This window comes from Gopherus flavomarginatus, chromosome 19, assembly GCF_025201925.1.
Source record: "Gopherus flavomarginatus isolate rGopFla2 chromosome 19, rGopFla2.mat.asm, whole genome shotgun sequence".
Classification (NCBI taxonomy): domain Eukaryota; kingdom Metazoa; phylum Chordata; order Testudines; family Testudinidae; genus Gopherus; species Gopherus flavomarginatus.
Genome location: NC_066635.1, coordinates 12,675,708 through 12,692,032, shown reverse-complemented (window position 1 = coordinate 12,692,032; position 16,325 = coordinate 12,675,708). Strand labels below are relative to the sequence as shown.

The 16,325-nt window shown below is 40.7% G+C and overlaps 1 protein-coding gene across 17 annotated transcripts in view; it reads left to right on the top strand.

The window, feature by feature from the left end:
• The window catches only part of LOC127037687 (merlin-like), a 30,807-nt gene that overhangs the window by 6,265 nt on the left and 8,217 nt on the right, over nucleotides 1-16,325 (top strand). For 11 of the 17 annotated variants that reach the window (XM_050929707.1, XM_050929708.1, XM_050929704.1 and 8 more), the window contains 11 exons: nucleotides 247-355; nucleotides 3,150-3,275; nucleotides 3,673-3,795; nucleotides 9,031-9,114; nucleotides 10,089-10,157; nucleotides 10,433-10,515; nucleotides 11,488-11,563; nucleotides 12,104-12,241; nucleotides 13,966-14,040; nucleotides 15,446-15,559; nucleotides 16,037-16,159. In XM_050929707.1, coding sequence (XP_050785664.1) covers nucleotides 266-355; nucleotides 3,150-3,275; nucleotides 3,673-3,795; nucleotides 9,031-9,114; nucleotides 10,089-10,157; nucleotides 10,433-10,515; nucleotides 11,488-11,563; nucleotides 12,104-12,241; nucleotides 13,966-14,040; nucleotides 15,446-15,559; nucleotides 16,037-16,159 — 1,101 coding nt within the window. In that variant the 5' untranslated portion in view covers nucleotides 247-265. Of the gene's footprint in view, nucleotides 1-246; nucleotides 356-2,854; nucleotides 3,005-3,149; nucleotides 3,276-3,672; nucleotides 3,796-9,030; nucleotides 9,115-10,088; nucleotides 10,158-10,432; nucleotides 10,516-11,487; nucleotides 11,564-12,103; nucleotides 12,242-12,545; nucleotides 12,664-13,965; nucleotides 14,041-15,445; nucleotides 15,560-16,036; nucleotides 16,160-16,325 lie in introns of those variants that run through there. The other 6 variants (XM_050929710.1, XR_007770438.1, XR_007770437.1 and 3 more) reach the window with 6 other exon arrangements.

The following is a 16,325-nucleotide window of genomic DNA, read 5'->3' as shown; positions in this document are numbered from 1 at the left end:
AGTTTGCTTCTGTACCATAAAATCTTAATCTCCTTTCTTGGTTATGGTCTGGATTTTCTATTGTTGTCAGGTATGCTATCACGTACAGAGACGACTCATAATAAAGAGCGATTTCCTCCTCCTTTCCCAAAAGATCAAATTTATTTTACACTGGGATTTATTAATTTATTCCAGAAAATAGATTTGCAGCCCCAAATTGTGTATTTAAATGTATACTTTTGTTAATGTTACTCTTGTTCATTCTAGCTGCAGTTGTCCTGAGAAAATGTCCATCAGGGGACTGAAGAAGAAGCAACCTAAGACTTTTAAAGTGAAAGTTATAACAATGGATGCTGAAATGGAGTTCAGCTGTGAGGTAAGTTTCCTCGAGGTGGGGGAAAGAAAGAGAGAACTTACATCCTCCATGTTACTAAGGTGTGACTTGGGGAATTCTGAGTTCAACCACAAACAGGCTTTGGAAAAATAATTGTTAATCAGGGGACTGGATGGCTCAGGGGGTTGTAATGGAATTTTGAACCCGACTCTCCACCATCCTGTACCTTGTGTAGTCACTTACACCCGTGGAAAGTGGGATCCTGATCTACTAGCATTTCATATGTATTTTGAACAGATGTTAATGAGTACATGAGGTGCAGGACAGTTGAGAATCAGACCCATAGTCTGTCACCTGTAGGGTGCTGGTTTGAACGCAGCTCAGTTCAGTATTGCCTGCAAGGCATTGCTATGTATTGGTTGTTCAGTGGCCTATGTGAAGTAAGTTGGGTGGTCTCAGTCCAGTTCTCAGTGGATAAGTGTCCACATTACAAAACCACTTAGCACTTGTTGCCACCTTTGGGATCTCAGCAGAGAGGCCAAGTATTGAATAGACCGAACTACCCACAACCTTATAGTACCTCATGGTGGAGGTATGCTGATGGGGGCAGTGTAGGGAAGCTTGTGCTGCCACTGACCCTGCCCTACATATAGAGGTAATGATTAGCAGCACTAATTTAATAAATGTTAATTTTAAAGTATTCACCAAAATACACTGACATGGTATATGTGAAAAGACAGTCGTACAGGTAAAGAATTAATCAATGCATGCACTCTGTAATGGGTATCCATTAGAGTCCTCAGTTAATAGATTATTTAAGAAATAAAGCATCAGACCTAAGGTGAGGGACCATTAATTGTCTCAGAAAACATGTTCTGTTATGCACCCTTGACTTCATATGCTCAATAAAAACCTAAAACTACCACCGTAAAATTAATTTCTGATTGTAGCACCACAGTACAGCCAAAGTGGCATTATGCCAGCTGGCGAGATTTCAGTCTGATTTTCATCCTAATCAGACTGGTGTGCAATACAAGGACCTCTTGTAAATATCAGTGTGTGGGCACATATATAATCTTTGTACCAATGACAGTCCTGCAAGGTGCTGATTGTGGCCCATTCCCGTTGACTTGAATGGGAGTTGCAGGTGCTGAGCACATTGCCAGAGCAGGTCCACGGTCTGTAATTTATTTTACAAGTTGCAGAATGATTTCCCCCTACATATTTGAGTTGGGAACTCAGACCTTATCCTCAAAGGTGCCTGCTGTTTCCTGGGATTTAAACACCATTACCATGCTCAAGTATATTTGTTTAGTCAGAATGACTTGTAGAAAGTCAAAGCTCTTGTCTTTTCTGGGGAAATCTCTTTTTGGGGGCGGGGGACAAATCTGGACACACAAGCTCGTTCTTTCCTTCCACTGATTATGACTCCCCAGTAAACAAAATCAAGAAATGCAGGCTGCAAAAGAAGAGAGTGAATGAACACCACATGCAGGAGAATAATGCAGCAGATGACCAGTCACTCGTTGAATTGGGGTTTACTGTGGAGGAAATACAGAAATGGCCAGCTGGTCAAAACATACTAAATCAACAGTAGCAAAAAAAGGGTAGGAAATGATTTTATTTAAAAATCAAAGATGAAAATTTAGAACTGGGATGGGCTGAATGAACTTGCCGTTATGGGATTTGGCAATTTTGTTTGGGTTTGTCAGTTCTGGGTGTGAATTGTTACATAATTCCTGGTTTTTAGAAGTCACCCAAAGATCAACTAACCTAGTTACAGGTAATAGGTTGTTGTTACACATTGATCTCAAATAATTTTGTCAGATTAATAGAAATAAAGGATTTTGGAATATTGCTTACAGCCCAGGAACCTTGTTAAATTCAATGTAATGTATTCTCTCCCCTGTCCTCTGCAAAATATTTTATTTTTTTGTTGGGATGATTTCCTTCTCCCCATCCAAATATTACTCATAAATTCACTTTTTTTACCATGAAGTTCTCAGGGTCTGACCCATGTTATTAGACAGCAACTTTTGTAACACCCTGCCATATAGGAGAAACAGATGTGTAGCCTTTTCAGAGGAAAACTGTGAGAGAACTTCAGGTCCTTTAATCGAAACCGTCTTCCTACATGGAGCTGGCCTAGCAAACGAATTCATTCTGTATCTATGCCAGGCCTATCATTAGACTATGTCATTACATTTTTTTCCTGGATACAACAAATCTTGCCTCTGTTGTGAGATTAGTCCTATCCCAATGAAGGCAATGGCCAACTCCATTGACTTGAATGAGAGTAAGGTAAGAGCCTATATAGTTAAGAGGTCAAGTTGGTCTGTGATGTAACTCACTGAAGTAATGGAGTTACATCAAGGATGGATTTACCCTATGATTTTTATGTATTACTGTTCTTCTAGGCTTGGGCCTCCCTTCAGCCCACCTGCCCCCATCTTTCCAAGTTGCACGAATTAATTAATAATACTTTACAAATTATTAATAAAAGTTTGCAACGTAGCACCATCCCTGGTTGTATATGCAAGTGAAATACAGGATAGAGAAGTTAAGTGACGTACTCAGAAGCTACACTGTGAATCTGTGGCAGAGCTTAGAAGAGACATCAAGAAGTCTTGGCTCTTGGGCCTTTCCTCTGACCACTAGACAACAGTGACATATTTATTTGAAAAGCAGAAGGTGAGATAAATGCAGTTCTCAGGAAGAAGGCAAACCATGACCTGGTTAATCCTCCATGCTTTGGAAAACCAGCCCTAGAACATCTCATTAAGATAATAACATTTGAAAAATCCATTGTCATTTTTTTTCCCCATTCTCATTCTAGATGAAGTGGAAGGGAAAGGACTTGTTCGACTTGGTGTGCCGAGCATTAGGACTAAGGGAAACTTGGTTCTTTGGCTTGCAATACACAATAAAAGGAATGTACACCTGGTTAAAGATGGATAAAAAGGTATTGAAAACAATTAGCCTGTAAAAACAGCAACCTGTCAACCTCCTTTCAGCTAGGTTACTCCTACAGGAGCTACTAGTTCAACTCAAGACGTAAAGGCTCATATGTTTAGCGATGGCTATGTGAATTCTAGATTTTTAAGGCCAGAAGGGACCATTGTGATCGTCTAGTCTGATCTGCTGCATAAAATAAACCATAGGATTTCACCAACTGATTCCTGCATCAAGCCCATAATGCATAGTGTTAGTTGTTAAATTTAGAATCAGCAATGTCCTTCTTGCTCAAATCTGAAAGGGCTCAAATGCTGGCTGCTTTCTAACTGATATCTGGAATTGTGTTCTGAGGCATATCTGCACCATTTTCACTACTTCTTCTCCTAATGCTTATCTTTAAATAGGTTTTGGATCAAGAAATCCCCAAAGAAGACCCTGTTAGCTTTCATTTTTTGGCTAAATTTTATCCAGAGAAAGTGGAAGAGGAGCTATTACAGGAAATTACCCAGCACCTATTCTTCTTGCAGGTCAGGAGGCAGTTTTTAACTGTTAACTTTGTTCGTCCCATCCCTTTTCATGATTTGTCTTCTCTTTGTTCTTGTCTGTAGTTTAGTCCTCAATGGGAGGCTGCCCATAGCAGGCAAGCTGCAGTATCTCTGTGGGATATCCTCATTGGAATCAATAACAATCATCTCCTCTCCTGGTCAGTGGGCTCAGTCACCTTATTAGACAACCTACCCATTGTTTGGGCTACACCAGCTCTGGGTCTCCTAGTGGCTTGTGTTGCTGTGTCCCTATTACAGGTGGATTTACAGCTGCTGGGACTTACAGTCCAGAATGTGAATCAAGCAGTCAGTGTTCTGGGTGTTAATCCCATGTGAACATAACCTCTGAGTATTTCAAGGTTCATTCATCATTGTTAATTACCTATTTTTATCTTAGCAAGGGTGAGAGAGAGAGTGTGTGTATCTGTGTGTAAAACCTTCAAGCAGACCCAGGGAGATTTGGAGAAGCTTTTTACTTGATGGCTGGGGTGAGAAGGAGGAAACACAGCAAAACCAGGAAATATGAACAGCTCCATAATTTTTTTTTTTAAGACGCTACAGTTCTTTGCTCTGTAAATCTTCTTCTGGGCCTGGGGGTTGTCAATTGTTTGAAGGCAAGATCAGACTAGCTTAGCAAATCAGTGTCTGTAGTTCTTGTTGCTGCCGCCTGTTATTTCTGTCTCTTTTGCTCTACTTCCTGGATTTCTACCCTTGGGCTGAGAATGGATCTTCATTCTTCTGATTGTATCCACCAGTTTTCATACCTAGAAAGTCTGCCCCGAATATGTTTTGAAAACCTGTTTGGACAGCAACATAAGAGTCCAGGAATCCCTTATGGATTCAATGTTCAGTCACACCGAGGGGTCATGTTGAATGCACAGAATTGAACATGGAAATCTGGGCGGTCTGGCAAACTCTTAAATTTTATTGGGATAAAAAAGTAATTTATATAAACAAATCAATGGGATTCATCATACTTTTGGCCTAAATCTCTTGCAACCTTATTACAGATAAGCCAAGGTTTGGACTGGTCTGACTCTTCAAATCAAGCAAACCGTATACCCTGTTTACTGTACAACAGCACCAGTATACTATGTTTGTTTCTCTGGATAGCATTTCAGGGATACTCAGAAGTTGTCTGGCACCTTGAATGCTCCTAACTTCTGCCAGTCAATTGGAGTTGTGTTCCCCATCCCTGGGAATTTAATGGAATCCCACTGCTCAGAGAAGTATAATTGACCCCACTCATAGTGACACCCTGCAGTGGGGTTGATTGCATTAGGAAGTAAAATGGTGGTTTTGCCAGGAGAGACTAGAATAATTTCCAGCACTTCAATAACTGTTAAGAGGGGATCTGTTACTAAAGAATTGGAGTTGCTCTTTGTTTTCATAAGCATAGTGCAGTAGTTGTGAGAGCAGAATTCTTGAGTCAGGACTCAGGGGTTCTTTTCTCCTCCTGACACCCTAAATGATCTCAGGCAAGTTGCTTAACAGCTCTGTGCCTCAGTTTTCCCTCTTTAAAATTGAGATTCTCCCTTTCACCAGTGCTGTGAGGCTTAATTAGTATTAGTTAAACACTGTGAGATCTCTGGATGGAAGGTGCTAAAAACCTAAAATAAATTCTGCTTGTACATAAGAGCTAGTAGCTCTGCAGGGCTGCCTTGCTGATTGAATTGCCAGGGTTGGTCATTTCCATTATGCTTGTCCTGGAGACTTCTAAGGTTCTGATAATCTTTTGAATGCTGTGCACTATGGGCCAAATTCTTGTCTCATGCTGAGTTAACAGGCTTTGCTTGGTGACCTACATAGAGATGGGTGAGCTCGAATCCTTCCCCAACATGGAACAGGGAAACCATGTTGTCACGCCACAGCTGCTAGAGTAGCCGTTCTTATACACCATGCATGGAGGTTTTGGCCAGTTATTCATAGAACCACTGCCAATTGCTTGGCCTGCCCCAGCCCAACTTCTCTGCTATTGTGTACAGAGTCACTGTAGAGTGCTGTTCTATCTACTACTCCATCTGCTTCTCAACAGATGGCTTCCTCTTTGTAGCAGGACCAGGGCAGTTCTGCTTGTTTTTGGAACTTGGATGTCTGTGCAAAGGAGGTTGGAGGCATGGAATACGATAGTCTATATTAAATATAGAAGCCCAGCAGGTATACTTGTTTCCTGGCAAGTATTAATTCATCAAGTAGTTAGACAAATGCCATTGTTCCGAGGAACTGTTGTTTCATTGGATTCTTTTAACCACTTGACAACAGGTTTCTTGAGTCACTTAGGAAGGAGATGACGGGACGAGAACTCTACTCCTTGCCTTTCTTTTAATCCTCATGTTGTTTTTGGTTTTTTCTTTCCCCTTGAGCCTGTCTTGACTGGCTTTGACTTTCAGATATGCAATTAGTGTAATTCTTCTCATTCCAAAGTAGAAAGAAATGGCAAAAAACAAATTTGAACTTGCAGAGTTTCCTGGCAATAAGAATTTAAGATTGCACCTGGATACTAATAGGAAAAACATGTTCAGACATCTGCTTGCCTACAGATTTCAGCTTTATAGACTACTGAAATGTCTAAATATTAATGTGGCATAATAGCATTTTACCATATGTGTGAATAAAACTACATGACTAAAACTCTTCATAACTTTCTCTGTCCATTAGAGAACAACACTCTGCTGCCTAAAGACATACAACAATTCGTGTTTGTAATATTTAATTTCAAAACCCCAAAGACATGTATATAGAATTTGTCCAAGGACATTTTCAACTGTGAAAGATACGATTTGTAACATGGAATATGAAAGCTGCAATTTTCCAGTTTGGAAGAAAAACGTTTTCATTCTTTCCATTTTAGCAGCTTAGAAGTGAGTTTCCCTGCATTATGACACAAATTCACAGATTGTGCTCACCGAAGGAATAAAGTTTTTGTCATAAAAATTCTTCCTTGATGTTTCATTTAAATTCACAGAATCTGCTATCCCAATGCATATTCGTAAACATAACTGAGTTACCGCCAATCATTCCTTCCTTCTATTTTGGAAGTGTTTAAGGCTATACATTCCTCAAGACTTGTTTCTGTTTCTAGGTTAAACTCATTTGCATTTGAGAGGGTGAATCTGTGAATATTATGCTGCATTTCTCCTTTACATTATTGGGCTAAAATCAGATTTAAAACAAACAAAATCCTCACGTTAGTACCTGTGTTACTAATATCAGTTTAGATTATTAAAATGGTAAGAGTGTTAAAATCTCTAACTTTTTACTATTTATGTGGTTTTTTTTTTTTCCTCCTGAACTTTCTGCACTTTGCTCTGCCTGGTCAACTAAAACACCTGTTTGTTTCACTATTTTAATCGTCAGTTTTACATTGTGGTTCTCCTTCACTAGTCCAATGTTGCAATGTTTGAGCTTCAAGCACTGCAGAACTCTACTAACTGAGCATTTTTTAATTTTTTTTTTTACATATGAGAACATTTCTATTAACTTTGCATTTTGTAAGGCTGTTTTAAAACAAAATTTAAACTTTTGGCCTAAGCTACCTGCTAGAGCCCTTTTTAGATATAGTGAGCCAGATTCCCAGCTGGAGCAAATCGAGGTAGCTCTTCTGAAGAGAATTAAGTTGTTATGCTGATTTACAGTAGCTGAGGAGCTGGCTCACATTTTTTTATTGGTAAAAGCATGATGTGTAATAGCTTCTCTCCTGGATACATATGCTTGAGTGCCAAATAGATGGGTGAGAGAGAGTGGTGATTCATTCTGCATATACGAATGTGGCACAGTGAGTAAACCTGATGATTCCAGATTCACAGTAATGAAAGCTTCTCCCTTACATTTTTCTCACCCTTATGGAAAAAAAAAAAAAACCTGCTCTTGCCATTTTAAAATTTAAAAATATGTGATGTCAAGCAAACCCATTTTCATTGGGTTTTCTTCCTGCTGTTAAAATGTTTCTTCAGTTTTAACACTTACTTCTGAGACATAGTTTTCATTTACATTCAGGGAGCTTTACACCACTCTGGCAGTACAGAGGGGCCTGGAAATGGAGGCCTGTTTGTGCTGTGCTGAAGTGGTAAAAAGCGGGCTTTGTATACATAAGAATTTGGCCCTTGATCTCTATAGTCGAACACTTGTTTTCCAGGAAAATGTTGTGTATCAGTAATTCTCAGATGATCTCTGATAATATTTTGCTCTTGTAAAGCACCTTTTATCTACTGTGTGAAAATTTTTATTTTCACACAGAAAAAAACTGGGTTAAGGTTAAATGAAGGCTAAAGGCACTTGTTAGTGGTTTGAATGCATATTACCTTTCAATAACATTTGAGTTGAGAAAATTCAAATTTCAGAAAACTAGGGCAGAGTTAAGATGAAACTCACAAGAAACCCAAACCTTTGACAGATAGAAATTTGCAGTTAAAGTAGCCAAAGGACCTTAACTCTGTGCTAGTAATGAAGTGCTGAGAAAATAAGAAACATGCGCTATGATATGGTACTTTAGCCATCCAAAACAAGTGCCTTCATTTTAGCATTGATCTCAAAAACTAGGATACTTTAATCTTAATCATACAGTGGGTTGAGCATCTTTCTGGCCTTCTCTATGGTCATATACAACATGTGCACACACATCTTCCAAATTCCTGAATAGACAAATAGCATATGGAAGGCAATCATTCCTCACTCTTCATTAAGGTCCTGATCTTCGGAGAGTGCTCATCATCTATGATTTATGTGTCATCCAACTATTCACACATCTTTAGACCCCAAGCTAGTGTGTTTCTCTATAAAAGCCTCATATGCCTGGATCGTAAGATTAGAGCAGACAGTTAGATGAAAAGTGTGCAAGTTAGTATGGTGACAAATCATTTCACTTAGTACTGGATATGTGTGCATAAAACAAATGATAAAATCCATGTTCTGTAGTACACTTTTTCAATCATCTGCAAGACAAAGTAGATCGCTGATTGGTATCTCAGTTTGGCTATCCCTACAATCTTAACTGTGATTTCCATACTTTAAAAGGTTTGGGTGTCCTGTAAATTTAACCTTAACTTTGAATATCCTGTATTTCTAAAGTGTATTTTTGTTTATTGCTGTTGTTATCTCATAACAGTTAATTTCTAGTGCCAGGTTGTGGTGAGGACTTGTTTGATTCACTTCAAGCTTAGTTTAAGTCCTGATTTTTGGATTGTCTTTCATAACTTGGTATTGTTTTTCCATCTTTAGGTTAAGAAACAGATATTGGATGAAGAAATCTATTGCTCTCCAGAGGCTACAGTTTTATTGGCTTCTTATGCTGTGCAGGCTAAGGTTAGTGCACAAAAGTGCCTTTTCTTTTTATTCAGTTTTTATCAAACAGTTTTAACTAACACATACAATACTGTTAAACTCTGCTGTGAAGAAAGTAGGTCAGCTGGGGACATGGAGGTATTGCAGAAAGAGGAGTTTTATATATAATTATTTGCAATTAGGGAGAGAGGCTTGTTTGCTATTGTACATTATGCTTTTAACAAGTTAGAGGACTAAAATTAGATCCTGTTCTCTGGATTATCCTATTGTGCTAAGAGGCAGAGTGCAAGCATGTGAATATCTTGATCCTGAAACATCTGTATATAGCTCTTTGGTATAAGCTTATATTAAAATGTAAAATTATTCTTGGCTCTTTAAAGGATGTCCATGGATCCTGCAGGTGGCTGGTGCCCTCAGTTCCTACCGAAATCAATGGGAACTGAGGACATTCAGCATCTTTAAGTATCAGAGGTCACCATATGCTCACAGGGGTCAAAATTGCCCCATGGCAGAAGGTCAGCACCAAGCCCTCTGCACTGCTGACTGCAGTAACCGTGTGTGGGTATGTGTACAGGAGGAATAGCTGAGCCAGCAAAGCCACCACATCCCCAGAATGCAGCAGAAGTGGGCTCCTTGTTGGCTCTGAATCAGCTGAGGCGAAGGAGGATGTGGGAGGGTGGGACAGGGAGGGAGTCACTGGATCTGTATTTACATGGATTTACAGACTGGAACTTCTGCAAGGGGCTGTGGAGGGACTGTGCCTAGTATTTCAGTCCATAGGCTAGAACAGTGGCTTGTTGAAGCCACATGCCTTGGCCACAGATTAACGACAAATTCCATACCCCAAACCCATCTAGTGGATCCCTCACAAAGCCCATTTACTTGGGCTGTACTTCCCCCTTGAGGCAGTCATTCTAGACAAAAGTTGTCCAGCTGCCAAATTCTCCAGCATCCTGCAGGTATTTAACCAAGTCTGTTGTCTTCTCCTGTGACAGTATGGTGACTATGACCCGAATTTTCATGAGCCAGGCTTTCTTGCCCAAGAAGAGCTGTTACCCAAAAGAGTAAGTATTTTCCAGGCCTGAACATGAATATTTTTAGCTGCGTGAAGAAGCAAATCTTTTCCTGGGGCTGGCTCTAACCCCAGGAATTCACACTGTGTGTGTGTGTGTGTGTGTGTGTGCGCACGCGCTTGCTCTGAACTTGACAAGAAGTCCCAGCTGTGAACTTTGTTGACACTTATACACTGGGTTGTTTGGGAGTGGCAGGTGGTAAACACCACTGGCAGCACACATCTTCATATGTTCAAAAGAAAACCAACTCCTTCCCTGCTCTGTAGGTCCTCAGGCAGTATCAGATGACAGCAGACATGTGGGAAGAAAAGATATCGGCTTGGTATGCAGAGCACAGGGGTATTGCCAGGTACCGTAACATTTCTTGGGAGATCATAGGCATATCCATTACATCAGTACAACCCACTTGACTTCAGTTGGGTTTTACAGATATAAGTCAGCGGTTGGCTATCTGACCCCCATTTATCTTGGTTTATCAACATTGTATTCCTAATAGGAACATTTATTATCGAATGGAAATATACAATATTTTGGTACTAAGATCCTGCTCATACCAGATGCTGAGTAACTGAGATAGACTTAGTGCCTTCAACTTGCATTGAAGCCAATGGAGGGGTTGAGGCCCTGTTTCAGAGGCACGCCATACCAGGCGTCCAGAGTTGATCTAGCCCAAGTTGTTTTAATTAATTTGTTCTTTATTTAGCTGCCCTAGATGCACATTAACATTCTTTCCTCGGTATTTATTATTTTACCTGCCTTGAAAGGGAAATGATGATGTTGATGAGTGGCTGAAGACGTTCTCTGTTAATCAAAGGGCAGCTTCGGTGTGTCTTTTGGACTTCAGTGTAAAATATTGTTTGGAGCCTCTTACAGCAATACTTCTCAGTGAACCACTTCCTGAGGGGAAAACTCATGTGTCATGGAAGACCATGTTAGAGTAGGTCTGTAGTCAGTGGCATCTGTTAACATCTGGAAGAGGCAAAACTGACACGCAGAGATGAGATCGGAGTCAGTTACCAGTAATGGGTAAAGGTTATACTATATGTGACTCAGACAGGGTTGGTAAAGCTTTACTCTGTTCATCTGGAGTAGACTGCACTGTTTAAGCTGTCAGTAATAGATCATGCACTTAACAGTGTAGGTCTTAAAAGCTGTACAGCAAAACTTAAGCGCAAGTAAACCAAATGACAAAGGAGCAAAAGACCCAGTCACCTGGTTAGGATTGCTCTCTTCAAAATAGTAATGGAAAATTAGAGAAGAGGAAAATTAGTTGGAATTTACTTGGATTTCCAAGTGTAATCACTGTTGTTATGCTTTCTAGGGATGAAGCAAAGATGAACTATTTGAAAATTGCTCAGGACTTGGAGATGTATGGTGTCAATTACTTTCCTATTGCTGTAAGTGTATCATATTAAGCTATATTTTTATTTACTATAGATTCACTGATTCTAAATCTTCAGCCCAGTTAAGGGCAGTGTTTTCTGATACTTGGAGCAGGGGACTTAGAACTAGGATTCATAGGTTCTATTTCCACCTCTGCCACTGACTGGCCGCGTGGCCACAGACACACTATTCTCTCAGCTTCCTAGTCTGCAAAATAAATACAAGAAGTTCCTGTGAATAGAACTATTAGGCTTAATTATTTAATGTCTGTAAAAGGTCTTTGATATCAGCATGTGATGACACCTCAGTGAGGTCACCTATGGTGACTGAGCCTAGGATCTCTGGATCTAAAACTATGGGCTTCTACTGGCTAAGCTAAAGGACCAGGCCTGTTAGCTACAGGTGGCAGCAGAGTAATAAACCTCTTTTATGTGGTGGAGACACTAGCCTCTAAAATATACAAATAAATTGCTTAGAATAAACAAGTTGCTGGAGTGTGGTTGTACATGCCACTAGAAATGGTGTTGATCATAATTTATTGTATTCCTTTGCAGCAAAATAAGAGCGACACAGATCTCCTACTTGGAGTTGATGCTAAAGGTATTCACGTCTACAGCATAAATAACAGGTTTTCTCCAAATAAGTCTTTTGAATGGAGTGGTATCAGAAACATTTCCTATAGTGAGAAAGAGGTAGGATGGATCTAACCTATTACTCTCTTTGCAGTCGTGTGCACACACAGGGATTCTTGTAATAGATTGGAAGCAGTCTGTCTGAACAGCTGAAAAAAAAACAAGGATGGGGGATTTGTAACAAAACTCAGAAATATAGGCCTGATTTTTTTTCCCCCCCCAGAGGTGCTGAGTACCTGTAGCACCCATTGGTTTCAAGGTTAGCTATGAGTGCTCAGCCCTACCTGAAAACTGAACACCTCATTGCAATTTGATGGCTCTTTGACCTGTGAAAAAAGTGTGGTGGTTTGTGTTCATTTTCCAGAAGATAAGGCCTACAAAAGCCACCATGATTGGCTCCAGTTGCCCCCGTGGAGAAGCCAAGGATTGAATGATCCATGAAGACTGAACTCTATCTTCATTTACAGAGCTGGTTCCTCCAGGTCAGGATGGAGGCACTATGGCAAGAGAGGGCATGTAGGGAGGCGTTTGCATTTTCTACCTACACTCTATCTGTTCTGTGGATAAGTAGAAAACTTCCGTCTCCAGAGCTATAAATCCAGCACATTTTATAAGAGTTCAGTTGGATTTAAAGAGATTACAGATCATCGTCCATACAAAGAAGGGGGAGTGTGGAGGGGAAGGTGTGAGAGATACCTGAAATATTGTTAACTGGAAGACTGATCAGGAAAAAACATCAGCACTGGAATCCCCAGTAATTAACAATAAAAGCGGAGCATAGTCTGTCCCTTTCTTTTCAATGAGTCCTTTCAAACTGGGGTCCAAATTCTGCTCTGGTGTAAATCCAAAGTCAGAAGTGTGCACGTATTAAAACATTCATTATCTTCTACTATTCAAACACAGCCTTGCTTTGGGCAAGATGTTTGAATGACTGTTACCCACAGAGTCAAATGAGCTATAACAAGTTTTATTTATAATCTCAGTGAAACCATATCTGAAATCAGATGACAGGCACTGAGATTATGCAACAAAATGCAAATGAGTGGATCGGAATAGAGTGCTAATTCATGAGTCGCAGCAAAGGCCAGGATCTAAAAGAAGGGAGCTGCTTTTATGGTACTGTTGAGTTGAATTCAACGTAGGAAGTGAAACACTCTGTGCTGGCCCCCTTGCAATATAGCCCTTTTTCACTTACTCCTCAGAAAACAATTTGGGAGATGGACTCTGAATAAGAAAAAGTTCCATGAATGGGTCCTGATGTCCAGTTTTTATCCTTCAGGCCTTTTGTTGTGCATTTCCTGTTTGTTTGTTTTATAACCAGAGTGGTGTTGGATACTTCACAAGGGCAGGCTTGGAGTATTACATTTGTTAAAAGACAACTTCTAGAGATTAATAATAACTTCATTATAATGATGACCATTGAATTTGATGGTCTCAATCCAGTTCATTATAATGATGATCACTGAATTTGATGGCCTCGATCCAGTTCATCACAAAGCCGCTGGCACTAACTGGCCCCATTGCTGGCAGCTTCAACTTCTAAAATCCCCTAGCAATCTGATTGCAGGACTGGAAACCAAGAACCCTTGTCATCTAATCCCAACTCTAGCTCTGATTCTCTGAGGTCTCGAGCAATCATTAATGTCTTGTCTCAGTTTCCCCTCTGTGCTGGGGATACTACTTTCACATAGGTGTGGATTCATTATTGTTTGCTATAGAAATAGTATTCAGTAGTTTCAGCTTTTTATTGATCCAGACTTTTCTGCTTCCTTTTTTTCTCCCAGCTAACTATTAAACCTCTTGATAAAAAAGCAGAAGTTTTCAAATTCTTTTCCTCGCAGCTCAAAGTGAACAAACTGGTAAGTGGGCTGCTGCTCTTTTAAAAAATCTGAATGTAGTAACAATCTCAGTTACATTGTTTGATATCAGAATGAGAAATCGAATACCGCCATGGTCATGTGTGTCGTGAGTATTGGTACTTAAGAGGCCTGAAGCCATAATAAAAATTAGCGTTGCAGTGTTTTAGGGTACCTCTACACTACAGGATAAATTCGAATTAGCTAAAACCGATTTTATAAAACAGATATTATAAAGTCGATTGTGCGCATCCACACTAGGCACATTAATTCGGTAGTGTGCGTCCGTGGTCCGAGACTAGCGTCGATTTCTGGAGCGGTGCATTGTGAGTAGCTACTGTAAAAGAATGAGGCCAATAACGTCGATTTGCGTCCACACTAACCCTAAATCGATATAGTAATATCGATTTTAGTGTTACTCCTCTCGTTTTGTAGGAGTACAGAAATCGATTTAAAGAGCCCTTTAAATCGATATAAAGAGCAGTGTAGTGTGGACGGGTGCAGCGTTAAATCGATTTAACGCTGTTAAAATCGGTTTAACAGCGTAGTGTGGACCAGGCCTTAGTAAAAATTAATGAGAGAAACCGGTGTACCATATTGTGCCCTACATGAGAGAACCCACCCGGGGACCAGGAAACTTTGTCTGAACACTTGCTTTTTCCTCTCAATTATTCTGTTTGTGGGTGAGTTTGCCCCCTTTTTTAGAATGGGCATGGGAGGAGACTCACCAACTGTGTAAAAGAGCAGAGAGCCACAGGGAAATGCTGCAGATCTAAGGCTAGGGCACTGTGAGAAGGCATGATGCCCCCTTTCCTTCCTCAGGAGCGATGCGTCTGTGGATTCTCATTTCCTCAAGGAACAACAAGGAAAGGGAAGCAGCATATGATACTGCTGACTGGGTTGGCATTATCTTTCACTGAAATATCCCTACGGGATTGATGGGGGAAGACACCGGCTCAGTCCTCTCCCTAGCTAAACATATCCTTTCTCAACCTGCAGAGTCCTCATCTTATTATGCACCTGTGGAGGGTCTTCTGCAGATGACCTGCCATGCCACTACTGCTCTTATCCCTCATATGCCCCCACCCAACTAGTTCCATTTACCTCTTACACCAGCAGAACTGGAGGAGAAATTGGTGCCAGAGAAGGTGACTGAATAAGGAAAGAGACTTCCAGCCTGCTCTGAACCTGTCCAAATCATGTATTTGCTGTCTAAAGATGTGCCTTACCTTGACTTGCTAGGCTAAAAACCTGCAAATCTAATCACTTTTATTGGAGGGGGAGGAATTGCAAGCTCCTTATGACTCTGAAGTTCGCCCCAAAGTAGGAGATGTTTGCATTCCTGTGCGGTGCTCTTCACCCAGCTCACTGCAACTCACTTGTGTTGCAATTGCTTTGCTTTTTGCAGATTTTACAGTTGTGCATTGGAAACCATGACTTGTTCATGAGAAGGAGAAAAGTGGACTCCATCGAGATCCAGCAAATGAAAGCTCAGGCCAGGGAGGAAAAGGCTAGAAAAAAAGTAGGTTCCTTCTGCTCCTTGTTGCTGAAAGTATTTATTATTCCATTCATTACACATACATTATTCTTCACCCTACTTGTTAATATCATGAGCAGAGATGAACGTGTGTGTGTGCGCTCTCAGTGGTGTCTGTGATGCACGTGGAGGGATTGAGAATATAAGCAGCTGTGGGAGGTGTGGAATGTCAGAGGATACATGTGTGTTGTGTATGGGTGATATCTGTGGTAGAGGGATGCCCAGGCGCAGGTGTAGTACAAAGGGAGGAGTGACACAAGTGCTCCATATTGACAGCACTTTTAGATAACCAGGCTCACCAGCTGTCGGATTCAATACAGATGAGCTGCCCTGGCAATTTGCAAGATGCCTTGATAGTGGCAGATAGCCGTGCAGCAGCCGGACAGCTTTCAGTTCTCTAGAAATAATTACCCAGTTTGCTCTGCAGTCCCAGTGTGTGAGCATCACTCATTATCTTTCCAGATGGAGACTCAAAGGCTGGCCAGGGAGAAGCAGCTCAGAGAAGAAGCAGAGCGTGCCAAAGAAGAGCTGGAAAGGCGTCTCTTCCAGATGGAAGATGAAGCCAGGCAAGCCAACGAGGCACTGGTGAGCATTGCAGAAGTCTGTGAATGTCATCTGGCCTTGCGTGACATCAAGATTTATTAGCTCCTTTTCCTGTGGCGTCAGCTAGGACACTGAGGGAATGTCTATACTGCAATAAAAAACCTATGGGACTGAGTTTCAGAGCCCAGGTCAATTGACTCTGGCTCAC